The 24,960-nt window shown below is 35.9% G+C and overlaps 2 protein-coding genes across 6 annotated transcripts in view; both read left to right on the forward strand.

Annotated features, from left to right (window-relative positions):
• Positions 1-10,012, forward strand: part of LOC113098221 (intersectin-1-like) — a 42,240-nt gene extending 32,228 nt beyond the window's left edge. For all 4 annotated transcript variants that reach the window (XM_026263222.1, XM_026263223.1, XM_026263219.1 and 1 more), the window contains 11 exons: positions 2,681-2,802; positions 2,936-3,042; positions 3,315-3,498; positions 3,744-3,842; positions 4,026-4,193; positions 5,095-5,307; positions 5,408-5,529; positions 5,617-5,699; positions 5,805-5,888; positions 5,983-6,156; positions 7,648-10,012. In XM_026263222.1, the coding sequence (XP_026119007.1) occupies positions 2,681-2,802; positions 2,936-3,042; positions 3,315-3,498; positions 3,744-3,842; positions 4,026-4,193; positions 5,095-5,307; positions 5,408-5,529; positions 5,617-5,699; positions 5,805-5,888; positions 5,983-6,156; positions 7,648-7,796 (1,505 nt within the window). In that variant the 3' untranslated portion in view covers positions 7,797-10,012. The remainder of the gene's footprint in view (positions 1-2,680; positions 2,803-2,935; positions 3,043-3,314; positions 3,499-3,743; positions 3,843-4,025; positions 4,194-5,094; positions 5,308-5,407; positions 5,530-5,616; positions 5,700-5,804; positions 5,889-5,982; positions 6,157-7,647) is intronic.
• Positions 10,013-12,781: 2,769 nt separating this feature from the next.
• Positions 12,782-22,450, forward strand: LOC113098191 (homeobox protein PKNOX1-like). Of its 2 annotated transcripts, none has more exons than XM_026263172.1 (11): positions 12,782-12,886; positions 14,417-14,529; positions 15,271-15,389; positions 15,476-15,647; positions 16,823-16,993; positions 17,068-17,182; positions 17,281-17,378; positions 17,500-17,628; positions 18,955-19,031; positions 19,114-19,277; positions 21,657-22,450. In XM_026263172.1, exons 2-11 carry the CDS (start codon positions 14,479-14,481, stop codon positions 21,860-21,862), a joined length of 1,302 nt encoding a protein of 433 aa, XP_026118957.1. In that variant the 5' UTR covers positions 12,782-12,886; positions 14,417-14,478; the 3' UTR covers positions 21,863-22,450. The 2 variants fall into 2 exon arrangements, with proteins under 2 accessions (XP_026118957.1, XP_026118958.1); XM_026263173.1 differs by lacking the exon at positions 12,782-12,886 and adding an exon at positions 12,907-13,815.
• Positions 22,451-24,960: the final 2,510 nt, after the last annotated feature.

Consider the following 24,960-nt stretch of genomic DNA (forward strand, 5'->3'; position numbering starts at 1 on the left):
ATGCCTAATTTTGGAAGGATCTCTTTCCTTTTTCCTATGACAAATTCATGAAATTAATCATTCGCACTGAATTTGTACATTTGAATTTAAACACTAATCAAAAAAAACTAAAAGAGTGCTGGATAGTGGGTCCTTTTGTGGCTTTCTGTGATCTCGCCCAAAAAGGTTGTGGGTAAAAAAAGCTGTTATGAAGCAACCAATCAAAATGTGATTCCATTCAGTGTTAAGTTCCACCGCTTCATCCGACTAATGCACGCTTTCGCTCCTCCAAGCCCCGCCCCTGGGTTTCTCATTGGACCATGGCACCACAAAATGACCCACTATTCATGAGTCATGACGTAACGAGGTGCAGCATCAAACGTGTCATAACTGACGTGTTTACTAGTGTCATTGCCAACTCATCAAAGCTCTAATATGTGGAATTAAGACATAGCGATGTGCTCAGCATATCCGACCAATTAAAATATCAAGATGTCATACCTTTCAGATGCCAAAGTGTGTCTAAAACAAGTCAAGTGATCTCGAAAACAAGTATATACCATGTCAAGTGTCCTCAAATGGTCGGATATGAGGACTTCATGTAGAATACTATTGTGTGTCATTCAGAACAACCCCTTCCAGTGCACACAGGTGCTGTCAGTCAATCTGATGGACAGGAAGGGCGTCTCAGTTCATCCGGTCCAGTCACATGCCTCTCTCTGTCATTGTTTCTTACACGTTCATACCAAAACAGTGGATGAATTGATTTGTGTTTGTGTGCTTGCTGGTTTCTTGTTTGTTTGTTTGTTGTAGTTGTTTTTGTTTTGTTTTTGATCGTTTGTTTCATTGTGTTTGTGTGATGGGGTTGAGAATTGGTTTTGCTAACCAAAAAGAAACTGCACAACTGTCATTTAAGGATAATGGTACAGTGATAGAGAGAGTGCGTACATGTAAAAAAAATATTGCTGGAAGTGACGTCCTCTTGAAGGGTTTCCTTACATGGTTGGATTTTCAGAGGGTTAATTTCCCGTATAGATGGATGAATGCTTTTGTTTTGTATTCTCAATCGTTTGCTGTCATCATTCTGTCCTGTTGATTGAATTTGCAGTTATTTTTTTTAAATGTTGTTGACTTTTGAGAACACTAGATTTCGAGGTGTTCTTGATATAACAGCTCACTATTTTTATAATGATCAAAAGTTATGCATAGTGTTAAAAAAAAAAAAATCCACTGCAGTATGTACACCGTCCTTTACTGAAAAACAAAAATATGAAAGTACAAGTAGTGAATATGAGCATTTAGAAGTCCAGTTTGATGAACTTGAGTTGTCATGCTTTGAATGAAACCCTAAATGGCATTAAGGAAAACATTCATGTACTGAATATAAGCTTAATACCCTTTTAACCACAAATGCTTATAAATAAATGGACATCTACAAGTGAAACATGAAAGACTGGAATTTTCTCTGAAATATAAGATCAAGAGACTTAGTTTTACGGCCTTTTAGATCATCCTCTGTTGTTGTTTTTTTTGTTTGTTTTTTCTGGTTTTTAGAAAGCCAACAAAGCATGGCATTAATTTGTACTCCTACAGTATTGTACTGGCAACACAGAAAAGTTTTTTTTATATATATATATATATATAATTTTATTTTATTTTTTCATCTGCCTCATAACAGTGTTGTAATTGCTGAGAAACAAGACATGAAATGATGTCTGTGTGGTTCTTCATTGATTCCACAGTGTAAAATTATTTGAGATTGCTGCTTTATTATCGGCTTGATGGACTGTCCATCATGTCCAAAATCAGTCTTTTGCAACATTTTTGGTTTTGTTTTTATTTTAAGTGAACATACCCATCCTCAGAAGCACGACTGCTTCCTTCCCATTCAGTACTCTGTAATACAATGCATTTGTTCTGAATATTTCACCAAAATGTCCAAAACATTAACCGTTGTACTTGACTATTAAAGCATTTTATCCAAATAAAATGAATGTACAGTTAAAAACTCAACAATATACAACAATCCTAGCTTTAAACAAAGTGTCATACCACCTTTATAACAAATGTGTAACCATTAAAAAAAACTTCATGGAAACTGCAGACTGGCTTTATTTATTTATTTTCAATCTGCTGCCAGATGAAGCAACTGTGTCAATATCACATGCATAATGTTTTTGAAAGCACAATTATAATTCAATAAATAAAGATGCCTGCATGCATATTCTATAGAAGCAAATGAACATTTAGTTACACAGCTGTCTGGAAGAATTGATTCTGATTGGGCAATCGCAGCATTCTGCGGTCGAATATTTTTGTATGGTTGAAGTGTGTTCCTACAATAACTGCCAGTTATGCCTCGAATCACCCCGTCATCTCTTTCTTCTCACATAATAAAGTAAGTTCAATACAAATCAATGTTGCATGTCCAGATATTTATTTGATAAGTGTAATACGCTTCATATCAGGCCCTTTGTTTTGCAATAATCATGATATAGTGCTTGCTTAATGCAAAGAGAAAATACACTCAGCTTTTAATTTAAAGTATTATTCTTACCAAAGTAATACAAGTTTGTTATAAGTGCTTGATTTTTGTTGCTTGAATTACAACTGAATTAATGTACTAATGTTTTATTAATCATTTTGTAATGCATTAATGTAAGCGTGAGATGTGACTGCATGACGTCTGTGTGTTTCACAGGGTGTGCCGACCTCCACCTGCTCGACATGCTGACCCCAGTGGAACGGAAGAGGCAGGGTTACATACATGAACTTATTGTCACAGAAGAGAACTATGTCAATGACCTGCAGCTAGTCACGGAGGTAAAACACAAAAGACGCCAGTGATGCATTAATATAATCCATATTTGGTGACAAAATATTGTATTTCTTTACATTCACCCAATGAATATTAGCTGTAATAGCAAATACTATATATATTTATATTTGTTTTCAGACGTTCCAGAAGCCTTTGCTGGAGTCAGAATTGTTGACGGAGAAGGAGGTAGCCATGATCTTTGTCAACTGGAAAGAGCTGATCATGTGCAACATTAAACTGCTCAAGTATGCCACCTACTGATTGAAATCCTGACTCCATCATCATCAGTTTAAGCTCCAGTTGTGTTTATTCTACAATAGAAACTGCTTTCTAGCTGTTAATGAGAATGCAGGGCATCAGTATGTATTAAAGTAATGCAGCATGCCAGCTTATTTTATTTTCACACTTCACAGCTTCATGAAAGTGATGTTAAGACAACTATAAGAATAGATCAGAAGGAGCTCAATATAATGAGCATTATGTGGCTTACCCAGTTTGCCTCTCTGACTGTCTGCAGGGCGTTGCGAGTGAGGAAGAAGATGTCGGGCGAGCGCATGCCGGTGAAGATGATTGGTGACATCCTGACGGCTCAGCTTCCTCACATGCAGCCGTACATCCGCTTCTGCAGCTGCCAGCTCAACGGCGCCACCCTCATTCAGCAGAAAACAGACGAGGTGCCCGAATTCAAAGAGTTCGTTAAGGTGAGACTATGCCTTAATCAAGCTTTTTATTAAAATGTCCCGTTTCTGTTTTTGGTGTGGTATTGTAACGAATTTTAATTGTAATAACAAGTAATTTTAAATCATGCTTTCACAACAATTTTATATTGTTTGAAGAAAAGCCACAATGTTAATTGATTGTTAATTCATCATCTGTATTGTATAATCTGCATTGTATAAAGGGCTAAAGAAATTGATTGATTGATGTATGTTTGCATGTTTTATAGCGGTTGGCGATGGACCCTCGCTGTAAGGGAATGCCCCTGTCCAGCTTCCTCCTCAAACCCATGCAGAGAGTCACCCGATACCCCCTCATCATTAAAAACGTAAGCTGATGATCAACTATTTCATAACTACTGTATTAAGATCCAGTGACACACTGAAAACCAAACTCTATGTGCTAAATAGCAAATAAAGGAGCAATGTATTCATCGCCATCTGTACTTACTTCCCTTTGGCTTTTTGTATCTGGAGCCATCGTCTCTTGTTTCTTCTCCATCCATGCACAGATTTTAGAGAACACTCCAGAAAGCCACCCGGACCACAGTCACCTGCGGCTGGCTCTGGAGAAGGCTGAAGAGCTGTGCTCGCAGGTCAACGAAGGCGTGCGAGAGAAAGAAAACTCGGACCGGCTGGAGTGGATCCAGGCACATGTGCAGTGTGAGGGGCTTTCAGAGGTACCATAACACAATCCTGGCGCATAAACAGTCCACAGACTTGTTTTCACTGGATTCTATTTAATTAGCTTTTAAGAAACCATTTTCATATGCACCAATAAAAAAAAAAAAAAAAACCTAGGAAAGTGTGGTGCAATATTTGTCATTAAACTACAGAATCATTCAAAACTTACTAAGTTTTTTGCTTTAAGTCTTTTGCTTACTAAAGCTGCATTTATTTAATCAAAAATACAGTAAAAACCAGTAATATTGTGGAATGTTATTACAATGTAAAATAACTATTTTCTATTAGAATATAGAAATGTACAAATGTAATTAATTCCTTTGATGCAAATCTGAATTTTCAGCATCATTCCTGCAGTCTTCAGTGTCACATGATCCTTCAGAAATCATCACTGTTGAAAACCGTTAAATGCCTAATAACATTTCTGTGGAAGCATTTTTAAGAATTCTTTGATGAATAGAATGTTTAAAAGAAAAGCATTCGTTTTGAATCGAAATCTTTTGTAACTTCTGAACAATGAACATGCTTTCTTAAAAAAAGACATTTTTTACTGAACCTTAGACTTTGAACATACTGTTTTGTCAAGTTGTTTTCTCATGACAATATAGATTAAACCTCTGCAATAAAGGTTGTTCTGTAATGAGTTTTCCCTCAATAAACTCCTAATTTTCAGATGTTAATAGTTATTAAGGTAGTTGTTAAGTTTGGGTATGGGTAGAATATTAAGGAATCTAAAATATGCTCATACAGTATAAGGTATTAATATGTGCTTTTATAAGTACTAATAAACAGCCGATATGCTAGTAATATGCATGCTAATAAGCAAACCGTTAATAGCGAGAAAAGTGATCCTTAAAATGAAGTGTTACCTAAAGCTTATTTCCTCTCTTTTTACAGCAACTTGTGTTCAACTCGGTTACAAACTGTCTGGGCCCTCGGAAGTTCCTGCACAGTGGAAAACTCTACAAAGCCAAAAGCAACAAGGAGCTTTACGGCTTCCTGTTTAACGATTTCCTGCTCCTCACGCAGATCATCAAACCTCTGGGCTCGTCTGGAACGGACAAAGTCTTTAGTTCGAAATCCCACCTGCAGTATCGCATGTACAAAACGGTGAGACATTCTTAGAAATCGTGTTTCTTTGCAATCCGTTTTTGACCTTTAATAGAATACTCATTCCTTGACCTTTAACCTGACTCGCTGACCTCTGCAGCCCATCTTTCTCAATGAGGTGCTGGTGAAGCTGCCCACCGATCCTTCTGGAGATGAACCCATATTCCACATATCTCACATCGACAGAGTCTACACTATTCGGGCTGAGAGCATCAACGAGCGGTATTTTCCAATTTCTTGCCTATTTTTTAAATCTATACCTATTAACCTACAATACCCACGCTCATAATAATCTTGACCATCCTGCAGGACAGCTTGGGTGCAGAAGATCAAAGCGGCTTCTGAGCTCTTCATTGAAACGGAGAAGAAGAAGAGAGAGAAAGCCTACTTAGGTTTGTCTCGCGTCTTTCCTTACAAAGCCCTCGCTGATTTAATAAAGCTGTGAATGCTCTGAGTGTTTGCTAAGCACTGGTGTTGTGTTTCTGTTGTGTTTGCAGTGAGGTCTCAGAGGGCCACTGGTATCGGGCGGCTGATGGTGAACATTGTTGAAGGCATTGAGCTGAAGCCCTGCCGCTCGAATGGTAAAGACTGAATACTGCTTATGAGGGTAGAAGCATTTTAGTATTTTATTGATCGTGTCATAAATGGCCGTTGTGTGTGTGTGTTTGTGTGCAGGGAAGAGTAATCCGTACTGTGAGGTGACGATGGGCTCTCAGTGTCACGTCACGAAGACGCTGCAGGACACACTGAACCCGAAGTGGAACTCAAACTGCCAGTTCTTCATCAAAGACCTGGAGCAGGATGTGCTGTGCATCACTGTGTTTGAGAGGGATCAGTTCTCCCCGGACGGTCAGTATACTCATTCACTGTATGTACAGTATGCTCCCACATTTAATCAAACGTATCAGGAGGTATATTTGCTGATGTGTGGGATCAGTAAGATTTAGAACATTTAAACGTAAAAAATTACTTTTCAACTATAAGTCGCACCTGAGTATAAGTCGCATCAGTCCAAAAATACGTCATGATGAGGAAAAAAACATATATAAGTCGCACTGGACTATGTCGCATTTATTTCGAACCAAGAACCAAGAGAAAACATCACCGTCTACAGCAACGAGAGGGCGCTCTATGTTTTCAGTGTAGGCTACAGGAGCATTGAGCAACAGAGAGCCCTCTGGGGGCTGTACACGGTAATGTTTTCTCTTGGTTCATTTCTCTCGGTTCATGTCAAATTAATTTTGATAAATAAGTCGCAGGACCAGCCAAACTATGAAAAAAAGTGCGACTTATAGTCCGGAAAATACGGTAATCTACTTAACAAGGCTGCAATGCATTAAAAATAATGAAAATAGTGATATTAATATACTTTCAGATATGATTTATTTCTGTGATTTTCTTCAGTGTCACGTGATGTTTCAGAAATCATTCTAAATTACTGATTTATTATCATTTAGTATAAATGTTGAAATCAGTTATGCTGTAAATTTTTGTTTAGTTTTCAGGAAAATGTGATACTTTGGGGGGGATTCTTTGAAGAGTAAGATAAAAAGAACAGCATTTATTCAAAAAAGATAAATCTTTTCTAACAATGTAAGTCTTTACTATCACTTTTTATCAATTTGATACAACCTTGCTGTACAAAACTATTAATTTCTTCCAAACATATTTTTTAATTATGGTGAAAAGATGGTAGTGTATATTGTTACAAAAGATTTCTATTGCATAAGGGAATAAATTACATTTAAAAGTATATTCAAACAGAAAATCTTTAAGAACATTAAAAAATCTTAATGCAGTATATATGTGAAAAGAGTATATATGAAGAGTTTATTTGCAAAAATGGATGACTACGTTTATAACAATTTTCAAAAATCGAATTCCAATTTCAATTCCAATTAATCTCAATCAAAAAACAAAAAAATACAACTAACTAAAACAAAAAACACAATAAATACATGTTTAAAATAAAAAAACATGACTTTTGAAAAAGTTAAAAAAACTGAGTTATCGGTTTTTGAAAATAAACTTTTTGGGTGTGTGTGTGTGTACATACAAAAAATACATTTCAAATAATGGCTGCTAGCCATTCAGCTTTGCCATTACAAGAATAAATTACATTTTAAAACTGAGAATGGAAACTGTTATTTTAAATTTGTAAAAATATTTCAGAATATAACTGTTTATACTGTATTTTTGATTATTTTTTTAAATGCAGCCTTGATAAGCATAAGATACTTTTTTTTCCTAAACCTTTTAAAATCCGACTCCAAACTGTTGAAAGGTAGTTTATAATCATAACCACATCGAGTTTTTCTTTCTCTCTCTTGGTCTTTGTAGATTTCTTGGGCAGGACGGAGATTCGGCTGGCCGACATCAAGAAGGACCAGGGCTCTAAGGGGCCCATCACCAAGCGTCTGCTTTTACACGAAGTCCCTACAGGAGAGATTGTGGTGCGACTGGACCTTCAGCTCTTTGATGAACCCTGACCCACGTTGTCTGGCCTGACCTTTTGACCCCCCCCCAGAATCCATATCCACTACTCCTCCGTGGTGAAAGCCCACCAGCCTAATGTGACAGTCCCACTCCACCCAGCATCATGAATCCCAGAGTGTGAATGTGTGTGTATTTGCACAAGCCTTTGTGAGTCTGCAAAATGCTGTAACCGTCTAAATCAGTGATCCCGACTGGATCTTTATTGTCCTTGATAGCTTTTCAAAGTGTGTGAGAGAAAATGAAGGATGTGCTGTAGAGGGAAGCTTTCAGTTCCCTAACGATGTGAAGGATGTCTCAGGATGCTGTTGAAGTCTTAAAGAGTCAAACATACAGTAGTTGTATTAAACACTCTAATGACCCGGGAACAGTTATGCCATTTGAAACGATATTCTTTTCATTCTAGAATGATGACACGTTCCAAATGAAGTGCCGTTCCAGTGAAATCCGTCATTGGGGGTGAATCTCATGAAACCTTATTTGCATAATTCAAAAAATATATAGAATTCTCATAACTGTAATGTGGAAAAACTAATGCTGATATATTATTTTAGTTGTTGTGTATTTATACATGCTGGTAATATTTATTGTACTGCTTTTAATTTATGCAGGTTTACATATGAAAAACCGTTGTAATTTAAAAAATAAAACTGTTCTATTACAGTAATGAGAATCATAAAATAGAATGGTCCTGAAATATTTCAAATTTTTAGATGTTTTTGTGAGATTCATCCTAATAGTCTTACTACTGGCTGTTCAACATTTGATTCTATAATTTCAGTCATTAACACTAAAAACTAAAACCGGGTTTTGCTGGCAAGCCTCTCTAGTTTCAACCGACTCATTTATTTCTGTTCAGTTTTAACTGAAAGTTGTTTGGTGATCGTTCAACAACTGAATGAATGTAGTCAAGATGTTTTTTTGTTGTTGTTGTTTTTGAGGGTTCATTAAATGTGAGCATATTCAGGGAAATTTTCAGCAAGTCTTGAAAAGATACGGCCACAAATGCTCCATGGAAAGACTAGTATAATATAAACAAGGAATTGTGTTTTTCAGCATTTAATTTTATGTAGCTTTTATTTATTTTTATGCTATTGAGAACAGGACACATCTTAGAGGCCAACTGAAATATCATAGCAGCTTTTTAAAGGTGATCAGAAGCATTTTCTAGCAGAAACTACAATAAAATAAATCAATAATCATATTTATCAAATGTCCCTAAAAGGCCCCACAAAAATCTATGTTCTTCAGTTCCCTGATGTTCTTAGTTTTATTGTGGTGCATCACAAAGTAAACTACTTAATATAAAGTACTATATTTAAGTTTGATACTGCATTACTAATAAGTTCAGTTTTTGATTTATGTATGTTGTTTTTTTTTATTCTTGTGATGTTGTTAGGCATTAGCGATCAACACTGTGGTTATGTCATATTTAAAACAGTTCATGTTTTGTAGCCGTGTTCTTATTTGCTTTTTTGTTGTTTATTTGCGGAAAAATGGCAAAATGGTTTGTAGTGTTAAAGGTTTGGAAATTGCAGCGTGTAGAAACGATGTTGAAACAATGAACCAGTGAGCAAAAGGGATCAATCTTCACCCATATTTGCTGCAAACGTCTTCAGATATGTCTTAGAAAGAGTGCACTGTTTTTACAGATAATGAAATATGTTGAATTTGTGTGTTTTCCTGTCTAGATGCAATACACACATTAATATTCCACTGCTGTGCTAGTGAGACGCCAGAGTGATCAAGGAAAACAGCTATTGTTGGGCCAGCAAGTTATTCCTCTTGGTTTTTCTATGTGTGTATGTGTGTATATATGAGAGAGAGTGATTCGTAGTGCTTTGAATGCTTTCTGCCGGGTCACTTTCCCCAAACCTCATCTCAAAGAATATTCCAGACAATGCAAGGGGTCGTGGTCACACATCTTTTCTTTTTTTCCTCTCTTTTATCCCCTCTTTTCTTTCTCTCCTTCCCTCATTTCTCATCACGCACACTTGTACATTTCAGGCCAGAAGTTTTGCCCGTACCTTCATTATTTTTTAATGAGCAAAGCCCCATTGAACAGTAATATATGTGTCTATGTTTAAAACTTTGAATGGAGTATAATATATTAAAAACTGAGAAGTAAATATGTTGATGACAGCGTATTGTTATCAATGTAGAAGCAGTGGTGTTGTCTTAATGTTGAAAATAAAACTCAATTGGACCAAGATGTAATGCAAAGTTTGAATTGTTATTTTTTATTTTATTTTTTTTTTTTTGCAAGCCGTTTATTCAGTTAATTAAGCTTTCGAAACGGTAAGTATTTAACCTTTTGCTGATGGCAATTAATTTTTTTCAACATTGTAAAAATAGAGAAAGCGACATACTATGGATTGCGTGTCATTTAGATTATGCAACGCCTTTAAGCTTCACTGAACAATTAAAAAATGAATTATACTTGTGCATGTTTTTTTCCTTATTGCACAGTAATAGTGTTTTTTTTTTTTTTCGTCTATATATGCGTTTTTAAATGAGCATCTTTGAATCCAGTTTTAACGACCATTGAACACTATGTCCTGATTTGTAAACAAGCGGTGTCTATGAAAAACAAATGCCTAATTGTAATCCAAAAGTCTCAGATTCATGGAAAAGTGCGGAAATTACCCTCTTATTACAAGAATATGTAGAGCTTTGTCCATTTCTTTACAAATGTCTTGTTCAGATGTCAGCTATAGTATTATTCAATAACTTTGTGGATCTTTAATTCAGTTCATTGGCTGGATAGTTGGATTCAAAAGAACGTTCCTCCACTGACACCTCTCTGCACCAAAGCCAATAATGTAAAGAAGCCTATTAGATATAGTAGACGTTATTGTGATTTTTATTGCACTTTGACTTTTTGCTGTGTGGTGTCTTATTTTAGGAATATTGAGGCACCTCTTTAAAATGTTTCCTTATTGGCATCATCTATGATTCCCTTCCAGCACCCTTCCATCAAAAGATGCTGTGGATAGTAATACAGCAAGTCTGCATAATAAAGCACACACTGAAATGTTGAATACAAAATATGCTGTTGAATCATCCACAATGAATGCTCCACGAGAGGCTTCAGCTCAAGGAGAGATGACTACAAATATCAGGCAAGCTTCAGCAAACCCCTCAGAAGTCAGAAAACTAATGAAGCAGTTTACATGCCTGATGTTATGGTGGCTTCCAAAGGGATGACATCTCCTGAAGTTTCATCTGCGCATAAGAACGGTCATTTGGTAAACTCCTCACAGCCTCAATCCACTCAATTTAAAGACTTTCTAGCTCCCACTTGGTCTTCAAATGTCAAAGCAGACAAACCATCTTCTGGCCAAGTGAGCATCCTAACAGATGGTACAGCTAACTCCATACTAGATATTTCCAGTGCTGAAGCTAAGGCTGTTGCCTCAGGTGAAGTTCCAACCCAAACCAAAGTTTGTCATGAAGAAGCCATTCAAGTCTATAGCATCATCTCTTTACCTCAATCAACTAAGCATCTTCCTGTTGTTGAGACCACATCAGCCTCTCTAAGTAAAGCTGTGGATGCTACAGTATGTCAGAAATGTTTGGTGATGCTTAAAGATCTATCAATCTAATGACACAGTTCTAGTGCAAACCAAGGTTTTAGAGGAAAGTCAACTGAAGAGTTAACTGAGGGTACATTTCACGCTTCCTACATTCAATACCTGCATAAATCTTACACAAAATAGGAATATTTTGTTGTTGTTTATGCACCCTCCCTATTTTCTGTTTACAGTTATTTGTGGGACATTACTCCAAGATGTTGCAAATGTTATATTATCATAAAGTTAAAATTCATAAGCTCTATGCAGTTTTCAGAAATGCATAATTCATTGTTGATATACATTTACCTTCCATAATTACTTTGCATTCGTTTTTATAGTGCAACAGACTCATGTATAAATCTTAAATTTGTATTTATGGATTGTTTCTTGTCATGTTAGGCCTAACCCTAAAACGACTTTAGTTATACTCAGTTTTAAAGTTCCAAAGCTATTCTGATCTTTACCACAAGAGGGTGGACTGATGTCTGTCTCTTGACATCCTTCATTATGGATCAGTTTGTTTTTCTTTTTGCTTTTTTGCTTTTCATAATGCAAATACTTTTACTGTGATGTTAAAATTGTTATCAAAGCACATAGTAAAAGCATTCTGGCTGATATTGACATTTAAGAACTGCATATTTATGTGTAACAACTAACAGGGATTTCTCTCACATCTGCAGCACAGCTGGATCCAATACAGAAACTCTTTCTAGAGAAGATAAGGGAATATTCCACAAAGAGCCAGTATATACTACATAAATCAAATACCATTAAAACATACCATGCACTCCAATATATATATCAAACTTCTCATATATTTTTAATAAACCTCTGTGTTGTCCATAGAGCCTCTGGTGGCCCTGATGCTGGACCAGAATATGAGAAAGCTTTCAGTGAAGAACTTAACAAACTCCAGAGACTCTATGGGGGTGGAGACTTAACTGAATTCCCAGAATTTAAGTTCTCTGGTGGTTATATATATTTTTGCCTTTGCTCTGTTTGAGTCACCCCATTTTGTTGCGCATTTAGATTGATTATAAAATTTCAGATTAATTTTTTTTAAGAGACTGATATGGGTGAAAGCAGCTCAAAATGAAAAGCTCTAAGAAGCATGCCATTAAATTACGTCAGTTTATAAATAGCTGAATTTACAAAAAAAAAAAAAAAAAAAAAAAACAAGAAAGGGAAAGCAAAAAAATAAAGTAGTTGGAACTTTAACATTTTCACACTGTGCTTTATTTATTTTCTTTTATTTAACGCTCTGAATGACCGTTTAAAAATCAACCGTACCGTATAAAACTCTCTTTTGTAATAATATGCATGCAACATTGCCCCTACAGACAGAAGTCTCAGGGGGCGAGCGCTTTTCCTCTATACCGTAATGTCTCCTCCCACCTCATAAATATTCATGAGCAAAGTTGCCTGCGTGCCGTTACGCTGTGACGACATGGAAGAGCAGCGGGTCCCGATTGCTGCAGCCGCTTGTCATTGTGACGAAGATTGGCACGAAGGTAAGCTGTCACTCAAAATCTTCTTTTCCGACTCCCTATCAATCAAGCGATCTGGGCCGCGCGCTGAAGAAGCACTCGGCGCTTCCGTGGGAGGCGCGCGGTCTGGACGGTTTTGGGCTGAAATCGGATATTTGGACGGCGGTTTCGGGAGATTTTCTGGCTCGACTCGCAGTCAAGGCCCAGCTCTTTTTTTATGATCTTTTGTAGAAGTGCGAATGGCGGCGGCGCTGGTGGGGAGGGAGAGCCCGATGTCCCTTAGATTGATTGATAGGCGATTATGGGCAGGCTTTTTATTATATTTAAAGAGACAGAGACGATGTTTTTAATAAGTGAGCGAAAAGTCAAGGCGGTTTGTGTTTTTGCAATGTGACGTAGGTTATGCAGTTTAATTGTATATTAATTTCGCCAAAGGTTCTCGTGGGTGTCTAACGTTTCAATAAAACCCTGTATAGATCTGAACAAATAAGCAATGGGTTTGAACAGAGACTCCGTCTACAAACATGGCGCCTACAGTAATAGAGAGGATGAGATACAGTCATCTGTGGCTGAAGAAAGAAATAAACCATGACGGAGATATAAAACCACATTACGGGAATATAGTGGTTGACAAGCAAGTCGATATTTGCAGTTGTTCCAAGCCCATTCAAAGCTCACTGAAGTCATGTTGCAGTACAGATTACATCACGGCGATGCTACTATTTATATTCGCGTTTGCAGAGAGCACTGCAGATGTTCGTCACGTTTAGCGAATAAGTTCAGTTTTGAAGCAAATGAATGTTAATGCATCAAATCAAACAAGACTTTATGCGTCGTTTTCTCACTTACATGTGAAGTACAAAGTTTTGATTCACGGCAGCGCATGCAGAAGAAAATACAATAGAAACTGATTTGCGTTTTTAAACTATACAGGTGTTTATAGAGCAAGCCAGGTGATTCATTACATGTATATTGTTGATTTATATATATATTATATATATAAATGTGTGTGTGTGTGTGTGTGTGTGTGTAAAATGAAATGTGTAATTAAACAGTTATTTTACAAACTATTTACTGTGTGATGATTTAATAATAAATAAATAAAAACACGACAAAAAATGTTATTAAGTCATTTTCATAAGCGTGCACGGTTGGTTCTAACGTTCAAATACAAAAATAATTTTGACAAGTAGTTTTAAATATTGATTAATTGGCCTGACCTATATTTGCATGTAAATAAACTACTATATGACCCTTATACAATACAGCAGCAGAATCAGCTGTATTGCCAAGTACTGTGGGTATACATGGTGAAGGAATTTGTCTTGGTGTACTGGGAAAATACAGTTAATGATAATAATAACAATAAGTTAAACATTTTAAGGTAATAGTAAAAAGAGAAGAGTAAAGAGTTAGTAATGAAGTTATGAAATGAGCAGAAATAAATAAATAAATATGCATATACATAGTAAATGTGTGTGTGTGTTCTTTTTTCTGGAGCCGTTTTGCAGTTTTTAACATGAATCTTTGTCTTTTTTTTTTTTACTGTGTCAGTTCAGTGGAGCTGAAGATCAGCTTTATAGGATGCTCAAGTGTTGTCCACAGCAACAGTAACTATGATGACATCCCCATCGGTGTCCATGGAGGGTTACCAAGAGGCTGAACAGGTTTGTGTTGCCAAAGATATAAAAGTGTATTTAATTGCCCTTTTAAAAAAAGCAACAATCGGTCATCTTTATATTGTACAAAAAATTCAGTAAACGTTTTATAAGCATGCAAGTGTGACATCTCCCAATCTGAGATTGATGTCTTGTGAATTCTGGGAAGTTTGATCTCTGCGGCATCGGATGGAGAGATAGAGAGACTCGAGACTAACCCAAGATTTTCCAGCAGTCGTGAAATATTTTTAACATTTCCCCCTTTTCAATCAACACTATTGTTGCGCTCCGTCACATGCACTCAATCATGTGGGCCTGTGCCAACTATAAAGTACAAAGAAAAAAACTGTATGTATGAGAAAAGAAACCAAAAGAACTGTTGGTTCTTGGCTTGCTGTATATATTTTGATGTCCAAATAGATTATTACACAAGACATCTGCATATCTTGCATGTTGAGTTGCCTCAATGTGCTGGTATTTCTATATTCACATTGTTATTCTGCTAAATAGTCTGAAACTAACGTGAAAAACCACTGTTAAATCTGTGAAAGCTTTCTAAATCTGACAGAAGAAGATGGAGTAGTCTAAGGACTGAGAGAGAAGCCCCTTTGTGTGAAATGATGCTTTGAAACCCCATGTCAGCCCTCGGGGTCTGTGACAGAGAGCTGTGTTTCTCAGACATCCCAGCTGACACTGCTCACTTCCACATACCTCACACATCTTCATTCTCGGCCTCTCTGTCCCGTGCAGATGCAAGTGGGAGAGCAGACGGCGGGACAAGCGGAGGAGAGTTTGGAGGAAGAGGAGAGCAGCTCAGCACCGTCTGAGCCACAGACTCCTATGGAGGTCTACAAGACGGCCATTTACAGGTAGCTTCTTTTCTTTTGTCTTGTTTTTGAAGAAGCGTGGTTGACTGTGTGTTTGGTGTGTAAATGATGTGTTTGTTGACGGTCAGACACCCCTTGTTCCCCCTGCTGGCGCTGCTCTTTGAGAAATGCGAGCAATCGACTCAGAGCTCGGAGTGCGTGACCTCGGCCAGCTTCGATGTGGATATCGAGAACTTCGTGCGAAACCAGGAGAAAGAAGGCAAGGCTTTCTTCAGTGAGGACCCCGATTTGGACAATCTGGTAAGTATCTAGGTTTTCAGTGTTAACACTAGTGTAAAAAAAAAAAAAAAAAAGTATCAAATCATGCAGATCAATACTGCATTTTTGATAGAATAACACAATGTAAATTTTTTTTTTTTTAGTTGAATATATGTTGAAATTTGCAGTCTCCGGTGTCTCACGATTCTTCAGAAATCATTTTGATATGCTGAATCGCTGCTCAAGAAACGTTTATTATTATCAGTGTTCAAAACAGTCGCTGCTTAATATTTTTGTATGCATGACACTTGTTTTCCGGAATCCTTTGATGAATGGAATTACAGCATTTATTTAAAAACAGAAATACTTTTAACAACGAGTCTGGTCAATTTAATCTATCCTTTCTGGAATAATGAATTTGTCGCAGAAATAAAACCATTTTACTGATCCCAGCCTTTTGTATAGTAGTGTAAAATATAAAATATAAAACACAAAGAATTTAGAACTTTGTTCTTTGTTAATAATTTATTCTAATATATTAACCTAATAAGTAATAATTTATGTAATTTAATTAAACACAATTTACTTGATGAAGTAATCTTTTGTAAATGTACCAGCCGTAACATTATAAATTATCTGTTGCTGAATATAACTCTTAATAAAAAAATATAAAAATAAATTCTGACCCCAAACTTGATCAGCAGTGTGCATTCAGTAATGCATGATATATAATATGTCAATATTAAAGATTGAAACAGCATCAGTTGATATGGATTTATAACTGTGCATACTATTTTTTTCTAACACCCACTTTAAAAACACCAATAATAATTAAACAACACTTCAATGTAATCTTTAGAAAATCTCAATTAACTTATATTTTTATGCTTTACATTGTAACCAACTGTATAGCATCTAAAACAACTGGTTTTGTTTTTTTGTGCTTATTATCCTTATTGTATTAGCCATAACTTCAGTATTTATATTGAATGGTGAAGCGGCGTTAGGTTGCTGCCTAATCAGCTACCTAACATGAGGATCTAAAACATTATAATAATAAATATTACAATTTGAACACATGCATTTGAGCATCCATCTAGATCTGCATGATTGGTGAGGAAGTGGATGCAGCATACAGTGGGCTGGATTCATCTGAATGCCCGTGCAGGCCTGTAACCGCTCAGTAAGTTCAGATGATGACTGTACTGTGCTCTCAGATGGTGAAGGCCATCCAGGTGTTACGGATTCACCTGCTGGAGCTGGAGAAGGTGAATGACCTGTGTAAAGATTTCTGCAGCCGCTACATCGCCTGCCTCAAGACCAAGATGAACAGCGAGACGCTGCTCAGCGGAGAGCCAGGAAGTCCCTACTCCCCAACACACACACAGGTACTCTCCAAAACACCCTGTCTCCATTAGCTCCGCTCGGGAAATAACCCGCTCTGCACACGTTCTCCTCACAGCCACCGAGCTCGTTCTCTGGAGCCATGAGTCCTCAAGGTATTGTGGTGCCAGCGGCGGCTTTACAGCAAGGCAACGTAACTGTCACAGCCGTAAACCCCACACAGGTGGTCACAGGTCTGTTGAGTGTTTTCCTCCTGCTTTCTGATTCGGTTTTCTTCCTCGTTCTCTCATTTCATCGTATATTGACTGTGTGTGTGTTTGTTTGAACCCAGGTGGGACGGTGTATCAGCCTGTTACAGTTGTTACTCCACAGGGGCAGGTGGTCACACAGACGCTGTCACCTGGAACAATACGCATCCAGAACTCACAGGTGAGACGCCGCCAACAGACATGCTCCGTTCATATTCAGCAGCACATCTTCATCATCTGTTATGCATTAGCAAACACACACACACACACACTCCTGACAGCCATGTCTGTATTTCCCACAGCTTCAGCTGCAGTTGAACCAGGATCTAAACTTTTTCAGTCAGGAGGACAATTCGTCTAAGGCCAAGAGAGGCATCCTTCCCAAACACGCCACCAATGTCATGCGTTCCTGGCTCTTCCAGCACATCGGTGTAAGTGTTTTATGTCCTTCACTGTTTAATAGTGTTCACTGAAAGAGTGTTTGATCACAAAGAGTCCTCTAATTCTTTAAACCTCAGCCTTACATTTAAAAAAAAAAAGAAAATAAATGGGTTACAAACTGCATTTCATGTTCACTTCAGTGAAAAATACAGTTCAGCCAATATCTCAAATGTGCAGGATATAAGTTAACAGTGGACCTGGATTGGGGTAGTAGAAGTAATGTATAATAGGAATATTTTATGGTAAAGTCATAATATGATTGGTCTGCTGTTATCAGTAATAATAATTATTATATTTTATTATTAATGATTATAATGGCAAATAATAAAAAGATTCAAAGTGGGTTTATAATAGATGTATTTTACTATTTAAGTTTTGAGTTGCTAAGATTTTTTTATGTTTTTGAAATAAGGCTCTTGTGCGCTCTAAGGTGATATGTATTTAATAGAAAATAAAGTTAAAATTGTGAAATGTTATTACAAATTAAAACACAGGTTTTCCGTTTGAATATATTGTAAAATTTAATTTATTCCTGTGATGCAAAGCTGAATTTTCCGCATCATTACTCCAGTCTTCAGTGTCACATGATCCTCCAGAAATCATTCTAATATACTGATTTGCTGCTCAAGAAACATGTCATTATCATTAAAAAAATATTTTTTCAGGATCCAGAATATCAAAACATTTATTAAAAAAAAAAAAAAAAAGCTTTCAATTGTCACTTTGGTTAAGTATTTTATATATATATATATATATATATAGATAGATAAATATATAAAAATACTTTTTAAAAATACTGACCCTAAACTTTCAACCAGCAGTCCATATTAAACAAAACTTTCCTATGATGCAAAAAAGATACAGATTTTTTAACTGTAAAATCTTTTGTTCTTTGTAAATATTTTAAGTATTTTCATTGAATAATCTTTATTTCATATCTAAATTTTATTGAAAACGATTTAAGTTGTAGTGCTGAAATAAAATGAAAAACTACTTCTTATCAGACCACAGAGCTACTCTGAGAAAAATAAATTGATGTCTAGATGAATTAAGAAATGTAAGCAGAAATGTATTGATGAATTAAGTGAGCTGTTATGTGTTGAAGACTGGCTCCAGAAGCATTTTCACTCTCACAAATAGCTTCTGCTCATGTGACGAAGCGTCTGGAGAGAGCGCTGATCGCTGGAGGTTTTCTGTCAGGCGTCTGTTTAGGCGATCGGCCCACAGAGACACATTGTTCAAATGAAGCGGAAAAAGACACAGTTAACATATAGAGACACTAACCTATAGAGAGAATAATTTCTGTCCCCTGCCAGCACCCTTACCCTACAGAAGATGAGAAGAAACAGATCGCCCTGCAGACCAACCTCACCCTGCTGCAGGTTAACAACTGGTGAGTTATCAGACGTTGATTCATACTGTATGCAGGTCAGTGTAGTCGTCTGGATCGCCTCTGACTGACTCGATGTCTGCAGGTTTATTAACGCACGCCGACGGATCCTTCAGCCCATGCTGGACGCCAGCTCCTCGGACACACCCAAGAGCAAAAAGAAGACCCCCCAAACACGCCCCCTGCAGCGCTTCTGGCCCAACTCCCTCGCCTCCTCTGTGTCCCAGCAACAGGTCACCATGGAAGACGGTACGCCCATGAGTTTAGTTTGATAGGATGATTGCCAGGGCATTGCTGTGTGGTTTCTGTGGTGTTCTGCCTGGGTTATAGTACACAGCTGTATGGTTGCTCTGATAATGTAATGCTTGCCAAAGCAGACCAGACTGATTTGTTTACATGGGTACATTTTCTATTCAATTATTCAAAAATACATTGAAAAGCAATTTAGACAGAATGACTTGTATAATACCTCTTTTATGATTAGTATATTTTTAATATAAGTCAAATAAATTTTGATCTTGTAGGAAGGTATACAATAAAACTTGTTTTGACATCATAATGAAGAAAAAAATAAATTCTTGAATATTTCTTTAGTTGGTTATTATTAGAAATAACCAAAATAGTATTAGTAGTAGTAAAATAATACTTTAACAAAACAATTTTGTCATGTGATGTGACCACCATGTAGAAATATGCAGAAAAAAATATATAACATAAAATATGAAAAGAAATTATGGATGCATAATTTATCATTTTTGTAAATATTTGTAAGTAATAATAATTTTGTGTCCTAATTTAATAATTCTTGTTTAAAAATCATTTTAGTTCTTATTTTTTTAACTGGTTAATTAATTTATAATTGAATACATAAATATGTTACGACATTTATGGAAGAATAATGTATTAATTCAACTGAATAATAATTGAATTTGTAATGTTGCTTTAAGTAAAAACATTTTCATTAAATATACTATACATAAACAAATATTTACTGATACAGTGTGTGTGGATCAGTAATTCATGAATTTAGTAATTATCTTCAGTTAATAATTTCATTTATTTATTTTTCGATTCATTTAATTATTATTATTATTTTTTTAATGCTGCTAACAAGTAAATTTAATTGACAACATCCAGATCTGTAGAGCAGGGGTGGGGAACGTTGATCCTGGAGGGCCTGTGTCCCTGGAGAGTTTAGCTAAACTCTGCAGGACAGTGGCCCTCCAGGATTAACATTACCCACCCCTGCTATAGAGACTGAATCTAGTAAAATATAAGAAAAACTATTAACATTTAACTATTAACACATTATCTATCTATATATAAGCTAAGAAAAAAAATTTCTGAAAGGTTAAATTAATGTTGTTTTTGTTTGTTAAAACTGATCAAAGCTACAGGTTGTAGGACCTGCCACTAGAGGGCGCACTACCAAAACAATAACAATCGTGTGGTTTGATGACGCTAAGAAGGAGTGTGCAATGATGGGATTTGTTGTCTTCTACCCAAAAATACAGCAAATATAATTTGACAGTAAATTATCAGATTAATTGATTACTGTTTAGTCAGATGAAATGAAAACGATTACCACTTGTTTAAAAAAAAAATAATAAACACTGTTGTACATTCAAACACAATAATTGGGCATACATAGCAAACGCGAGTTCAACGATTTGCGCGAGTAGATTACATACAAAGTCAATGCAAAGATGCGATCAGACGCATCCTCGCGCGGATCTAGAGAAGCGATGCCCCGTGTTTGGTGTGTATGCACCATAATGCTAATCTTAATGCTAATGCTAAAACATTTTCTGTAAAGATATGAATCAAGCAACTCACCTGTCGAGTAAAACACAAGCGAGATCGCCATCTCTTTCTAGTTGAAGTTTGTCGCGAAGCTCTCTCCATCTAGAAAATGCAACACCGATATTGATCCTCGCTCTTTCTCTCCTTTTGTCCCAAACTCTTCTTGGGTCGTTTGGTTGGCCCGTACACTTACGTTTACGGGAGCTGTCCTTGTCGACAGAACCAGCGGCAGACGGAAAACAGTAATTATGTTCCATAAATAAGTAACACAATCCACCATAAAACGTGCAAGAAGAAGTAAATAAGTAATGCTTGAAGCAAGCTAGTGGTTTGCTGGACGCTAGACACTACTTCCACATTTGTCCACGGCACTGTTGTCATGTGGTTTCTACATCAGTAAAGGCGGTAACAAAGGGTAACTAAGTTTTTGTTTACATAGTATATGTGTATATTTATTATATATATATATATATATATATATATATAAATAAATACACTCATTTACAGTATATATTTTGAAAATATATACATTAATTTACATGTATATGTTTATATTAATTTGACATTTTATATGAATGTATTTAATATATAAACATAGCATGTTTTCTTAAATATATACATGCACGTGTGTGTATTTATATTTACATAATATACGCACATATATTACGTAAACAAACTTTCATTTTGGATGAGATTAATCCCGAATAATCGTTTGACAGCACTATTAATAACTCATGTTATTTTCAAAAATAATGATTAAGTGTTGTAATTGCCTATGTTTATCAGTTTTCTCCAGATTCGAAGCGTTGTGTTTGTCATACTCAGGTACTATGGTAACAGTCGGTGTGGGTGAGGATGGCCTCCAGACGCTCTCATCAGATGGAGCTACGCTGGCCATGCAGCAGGTCATGATGGGAGGTCACAGCGAGGAGGAGGAGGAGGAGGACGAAGAGGATGAAGAGGACGAGGACAATGATCCTTCCCACTCCGACATGACCAGGCTGGGCCTGGAGACCAGCGACTCGCTGTAGTAGGACTGAACGACACACACACACACACACACACACACACCGTTTAGAGAGAGACATTTGAAGAAAGTGACATCCACACAAACACCTCGGCTGACATGTTGAAGGTTACAGAACGTCCTCAAGCTGTCAAACAGCTCGTCTGAAGCACAGAGAAAGGGCTTAAAGCCACACACACACCGAAACAACCCAAACACACAGGTCAAACTGAAGACACAAGCACAAGTCTCTCTCACGGCGGAACGCACGCATCAGTTAGCCGGGTGCACTTTTTGTATGATACTGTAAACTTTAAAGAAAGTGTTCAAAGCACATTTTGAAAGAGCTAAAAGGAAGGAAAGTAAAAAAGAAAGATGTTGATGCTGGATGATGCAGTTGTACTTATCCTCATGGTCTGGGATTTGGTCTCTTGCATGCCTGTGTTTGCTTTAATCAGGCACCAGGAAAAAAGAAGGAACTATTTTTATAGTACACTGTCACAAGTGACCGGTGCCAATTTGTTTGTTTTCTCCATTTGTTTGTTTTGCTCTGGTTTGCTATGTTTTGTAAGGAGTATTTATGTATGAAAAAGACAAAAACAAACACTTTTAACGTGCTCACCCTGTTTTGGAGGGATTGTGGTAACTACTTAGTACAAAGTACAAAAAATGACTATCCGCTGGAGGCATAGACTCTGAAGCCTTATGTTTTTACATTTCTAATGCCACAATGTGAGATGCTGTCATATTTATGGAAGCTTATTTCTGCTACAAAATAAAAGAAAATTTAAAAGGTTATTGCGACTTTAACTTACATTTTTTATACTATTTTTCAAAGGATTGTGAGCTTATATGTCATAAATCTAGAGTTTATATCTTGCAGTTTAGATTCTTTCTTGTAATTCTAAATTTATATCTTGCAATTCTAATTTTTTCTTTTAATTCTAAATTTATCTTGCAATTCAGATTTTTTTCTTGTAATTTAGATTTTATTCCTCAGAATTTTCTGTTTATAATTTGCATTTGCAAGTTTACATCTTGCAATTCTGAGTTTATATCTGACAATTCAGATTTTTTTCTTGTAATTCTAAATTTATTGAGAATCTATTGAAAATCTATTAATTGAGATTTTTTTTCTCACACTGCAATTTTTATTTCGTAATTCTAAGTTCATATCTGACAATTCAGAATTTTTTCTTGTAATTCTTAATTTATATCTTGAAATTCAGATTTTCTTTCCTCAGAATTGGCCATTTATATCCTACATTTGCAAGTTTATATCTCGCAAATTTTGATTATTATTTGTTAGTTTTTTCAAAATTCTGTATTTTTTTCTCACAATTCTGAGTTTAAACCTAGCAATTCCGGGTTATTGTCTCTCAGATCTGATTCACGTTTCTGATTTTTCTCGCGGAATTGTGAGTTTATATATCGCAATTCTAATTTTATATCTCTCAATTCAGTTTTTTTTTTTTTTTGGCAATTCTGAGTCTATATCTCTCAATTCTTCAATTATTATATAAATTACAAATAGTTTATATCTCACAATTCAGACTCTTAATTCAGATTTCTCGCAATTCGGAGCAAAAAGAGCAGAATTGTGAGAACAAAATGTCTGAATTGAAGTTTGAGATATAAACTAATTTTGAGAGAAAAGTTGTAAGTTAAAGTTAGAATTATAAGGTTAAAGAGTCACAATTTCCTTTTATAATTCCTCGGTGGAATAAAAAGAAAAATAGCCTAAGCTTCCATACATATCTGATGTCACTTCCTGTGCAATCGGCATGAATACCGTGTCTAATAATGAAATAATTGCAAGGTTGTGATAATGTTTGTGAAATTCAATGCCTGTAATTGTTGTACGAGAAGAAAATGTGCTTTTTTTTAATGATTATATTGCAAAAACTCAAAGTGAAACAGAGAAGGACATCAACAAGTCTTTGTATTTATGTATAGCTATTTTTTGGCAAAGGGACTCATCATTGATGTTAAACCCCTTCAGCTCAAACATTTATAACAGATTTTTTTTTATTATTGTTCTGCGTTATTATGGACAGTTCAAAAAGTTTTTGCAGGAAAACATGTTTTTTTTTTAAAAAGTGGACAAAACAAATGTTTTCAGTATTTAACAGTTGGTTGCATGTGTTTTCATTTATTATTGTAAAGAAACATACAATATTATTTTTTGAAACATAACGTATGCTCACAATAGAAATACAGATCTATCAGTGTAAACCCAATGAGATTGGTACAGTTGAGCTGTTGATGGTATATTTCGATTACAAATAAGACAATATAATATATATTTTGATTGAAATTCTTCCATTTTTGGCTGTCACTTGATTGAGCTCATATATCCTGTTTTGTGCTTATTTAATGTGTTCAGTATGTGCTGTAGGCTGTCTGTACTGAGCGGCTTTTCATTTGCAGCAGTAGTCTTGTGATGCCATCGGTCAGATGACCAACCCGAAAAGAGAAACTCTTTTAACTTAAGCATGGGGAGGTTTAAACGCTGCACTTTTCTCTTTGCATCTATAATCGCTTCTCTCTTATACACACACACACACAAACACAGATTTGCCTTTCACACTCTTGGTTTTGTAATAAAGAGCACTGTACCTGAAGGACACTCTGTTGTGTGTGTGTGACTGTATTTGTGCATCCTGTAGTAAGACATCAGAGATCATGAGCTGCATTCCTATCAGGACCCAGAGAGTATTTTTAGTGTAACCTTCACTCAGTCTGGTGGGTAAACAGATAAATCATTTGACTTGGGGTAAAATTGCAATGTAGTTCATGGAAAGTGGACAACGCTGGCTTTTATTTAGTATTATTGTTGGTCTTTTTCTCTGGATTCTTTGGTTTCGCATTTAGTATTTTCTGGAACACTTTTTGTATATTAAATCCCAAACACAAAGGAAGTGAAAGCAAGAATACAGAGATTCAGATGGAGCAAAACAGATCATTTTAATATGCTAACTAGATAATAAATGCATCACATGTTAAGCTCAGATACATTTGGCCTTACATACAAAAATATGTTTGGATAAATGAATGATAAATAATTGAGCACAAATAAACAATTGAATAATTTACAATAAATAGATAAAGTTAACAAATATA

The sequence above is a fragment of the Carassius auratus genome, unplaced genomic scaffold (assembly GCF_003368295.1).
Source record: "Carassius auratus strain Wakin unplaced genomic scaffold, ASM336829v1 scaf_tig00216437, whole genome shotgun sequence".
NCBI classification, from domain to species: domain Eukaryota; kingdom Metazoa; phylum Chordata; class Actinopteri; order Cypriniformes; family Cyprinidae; genus Carassius; species Carassius auratus.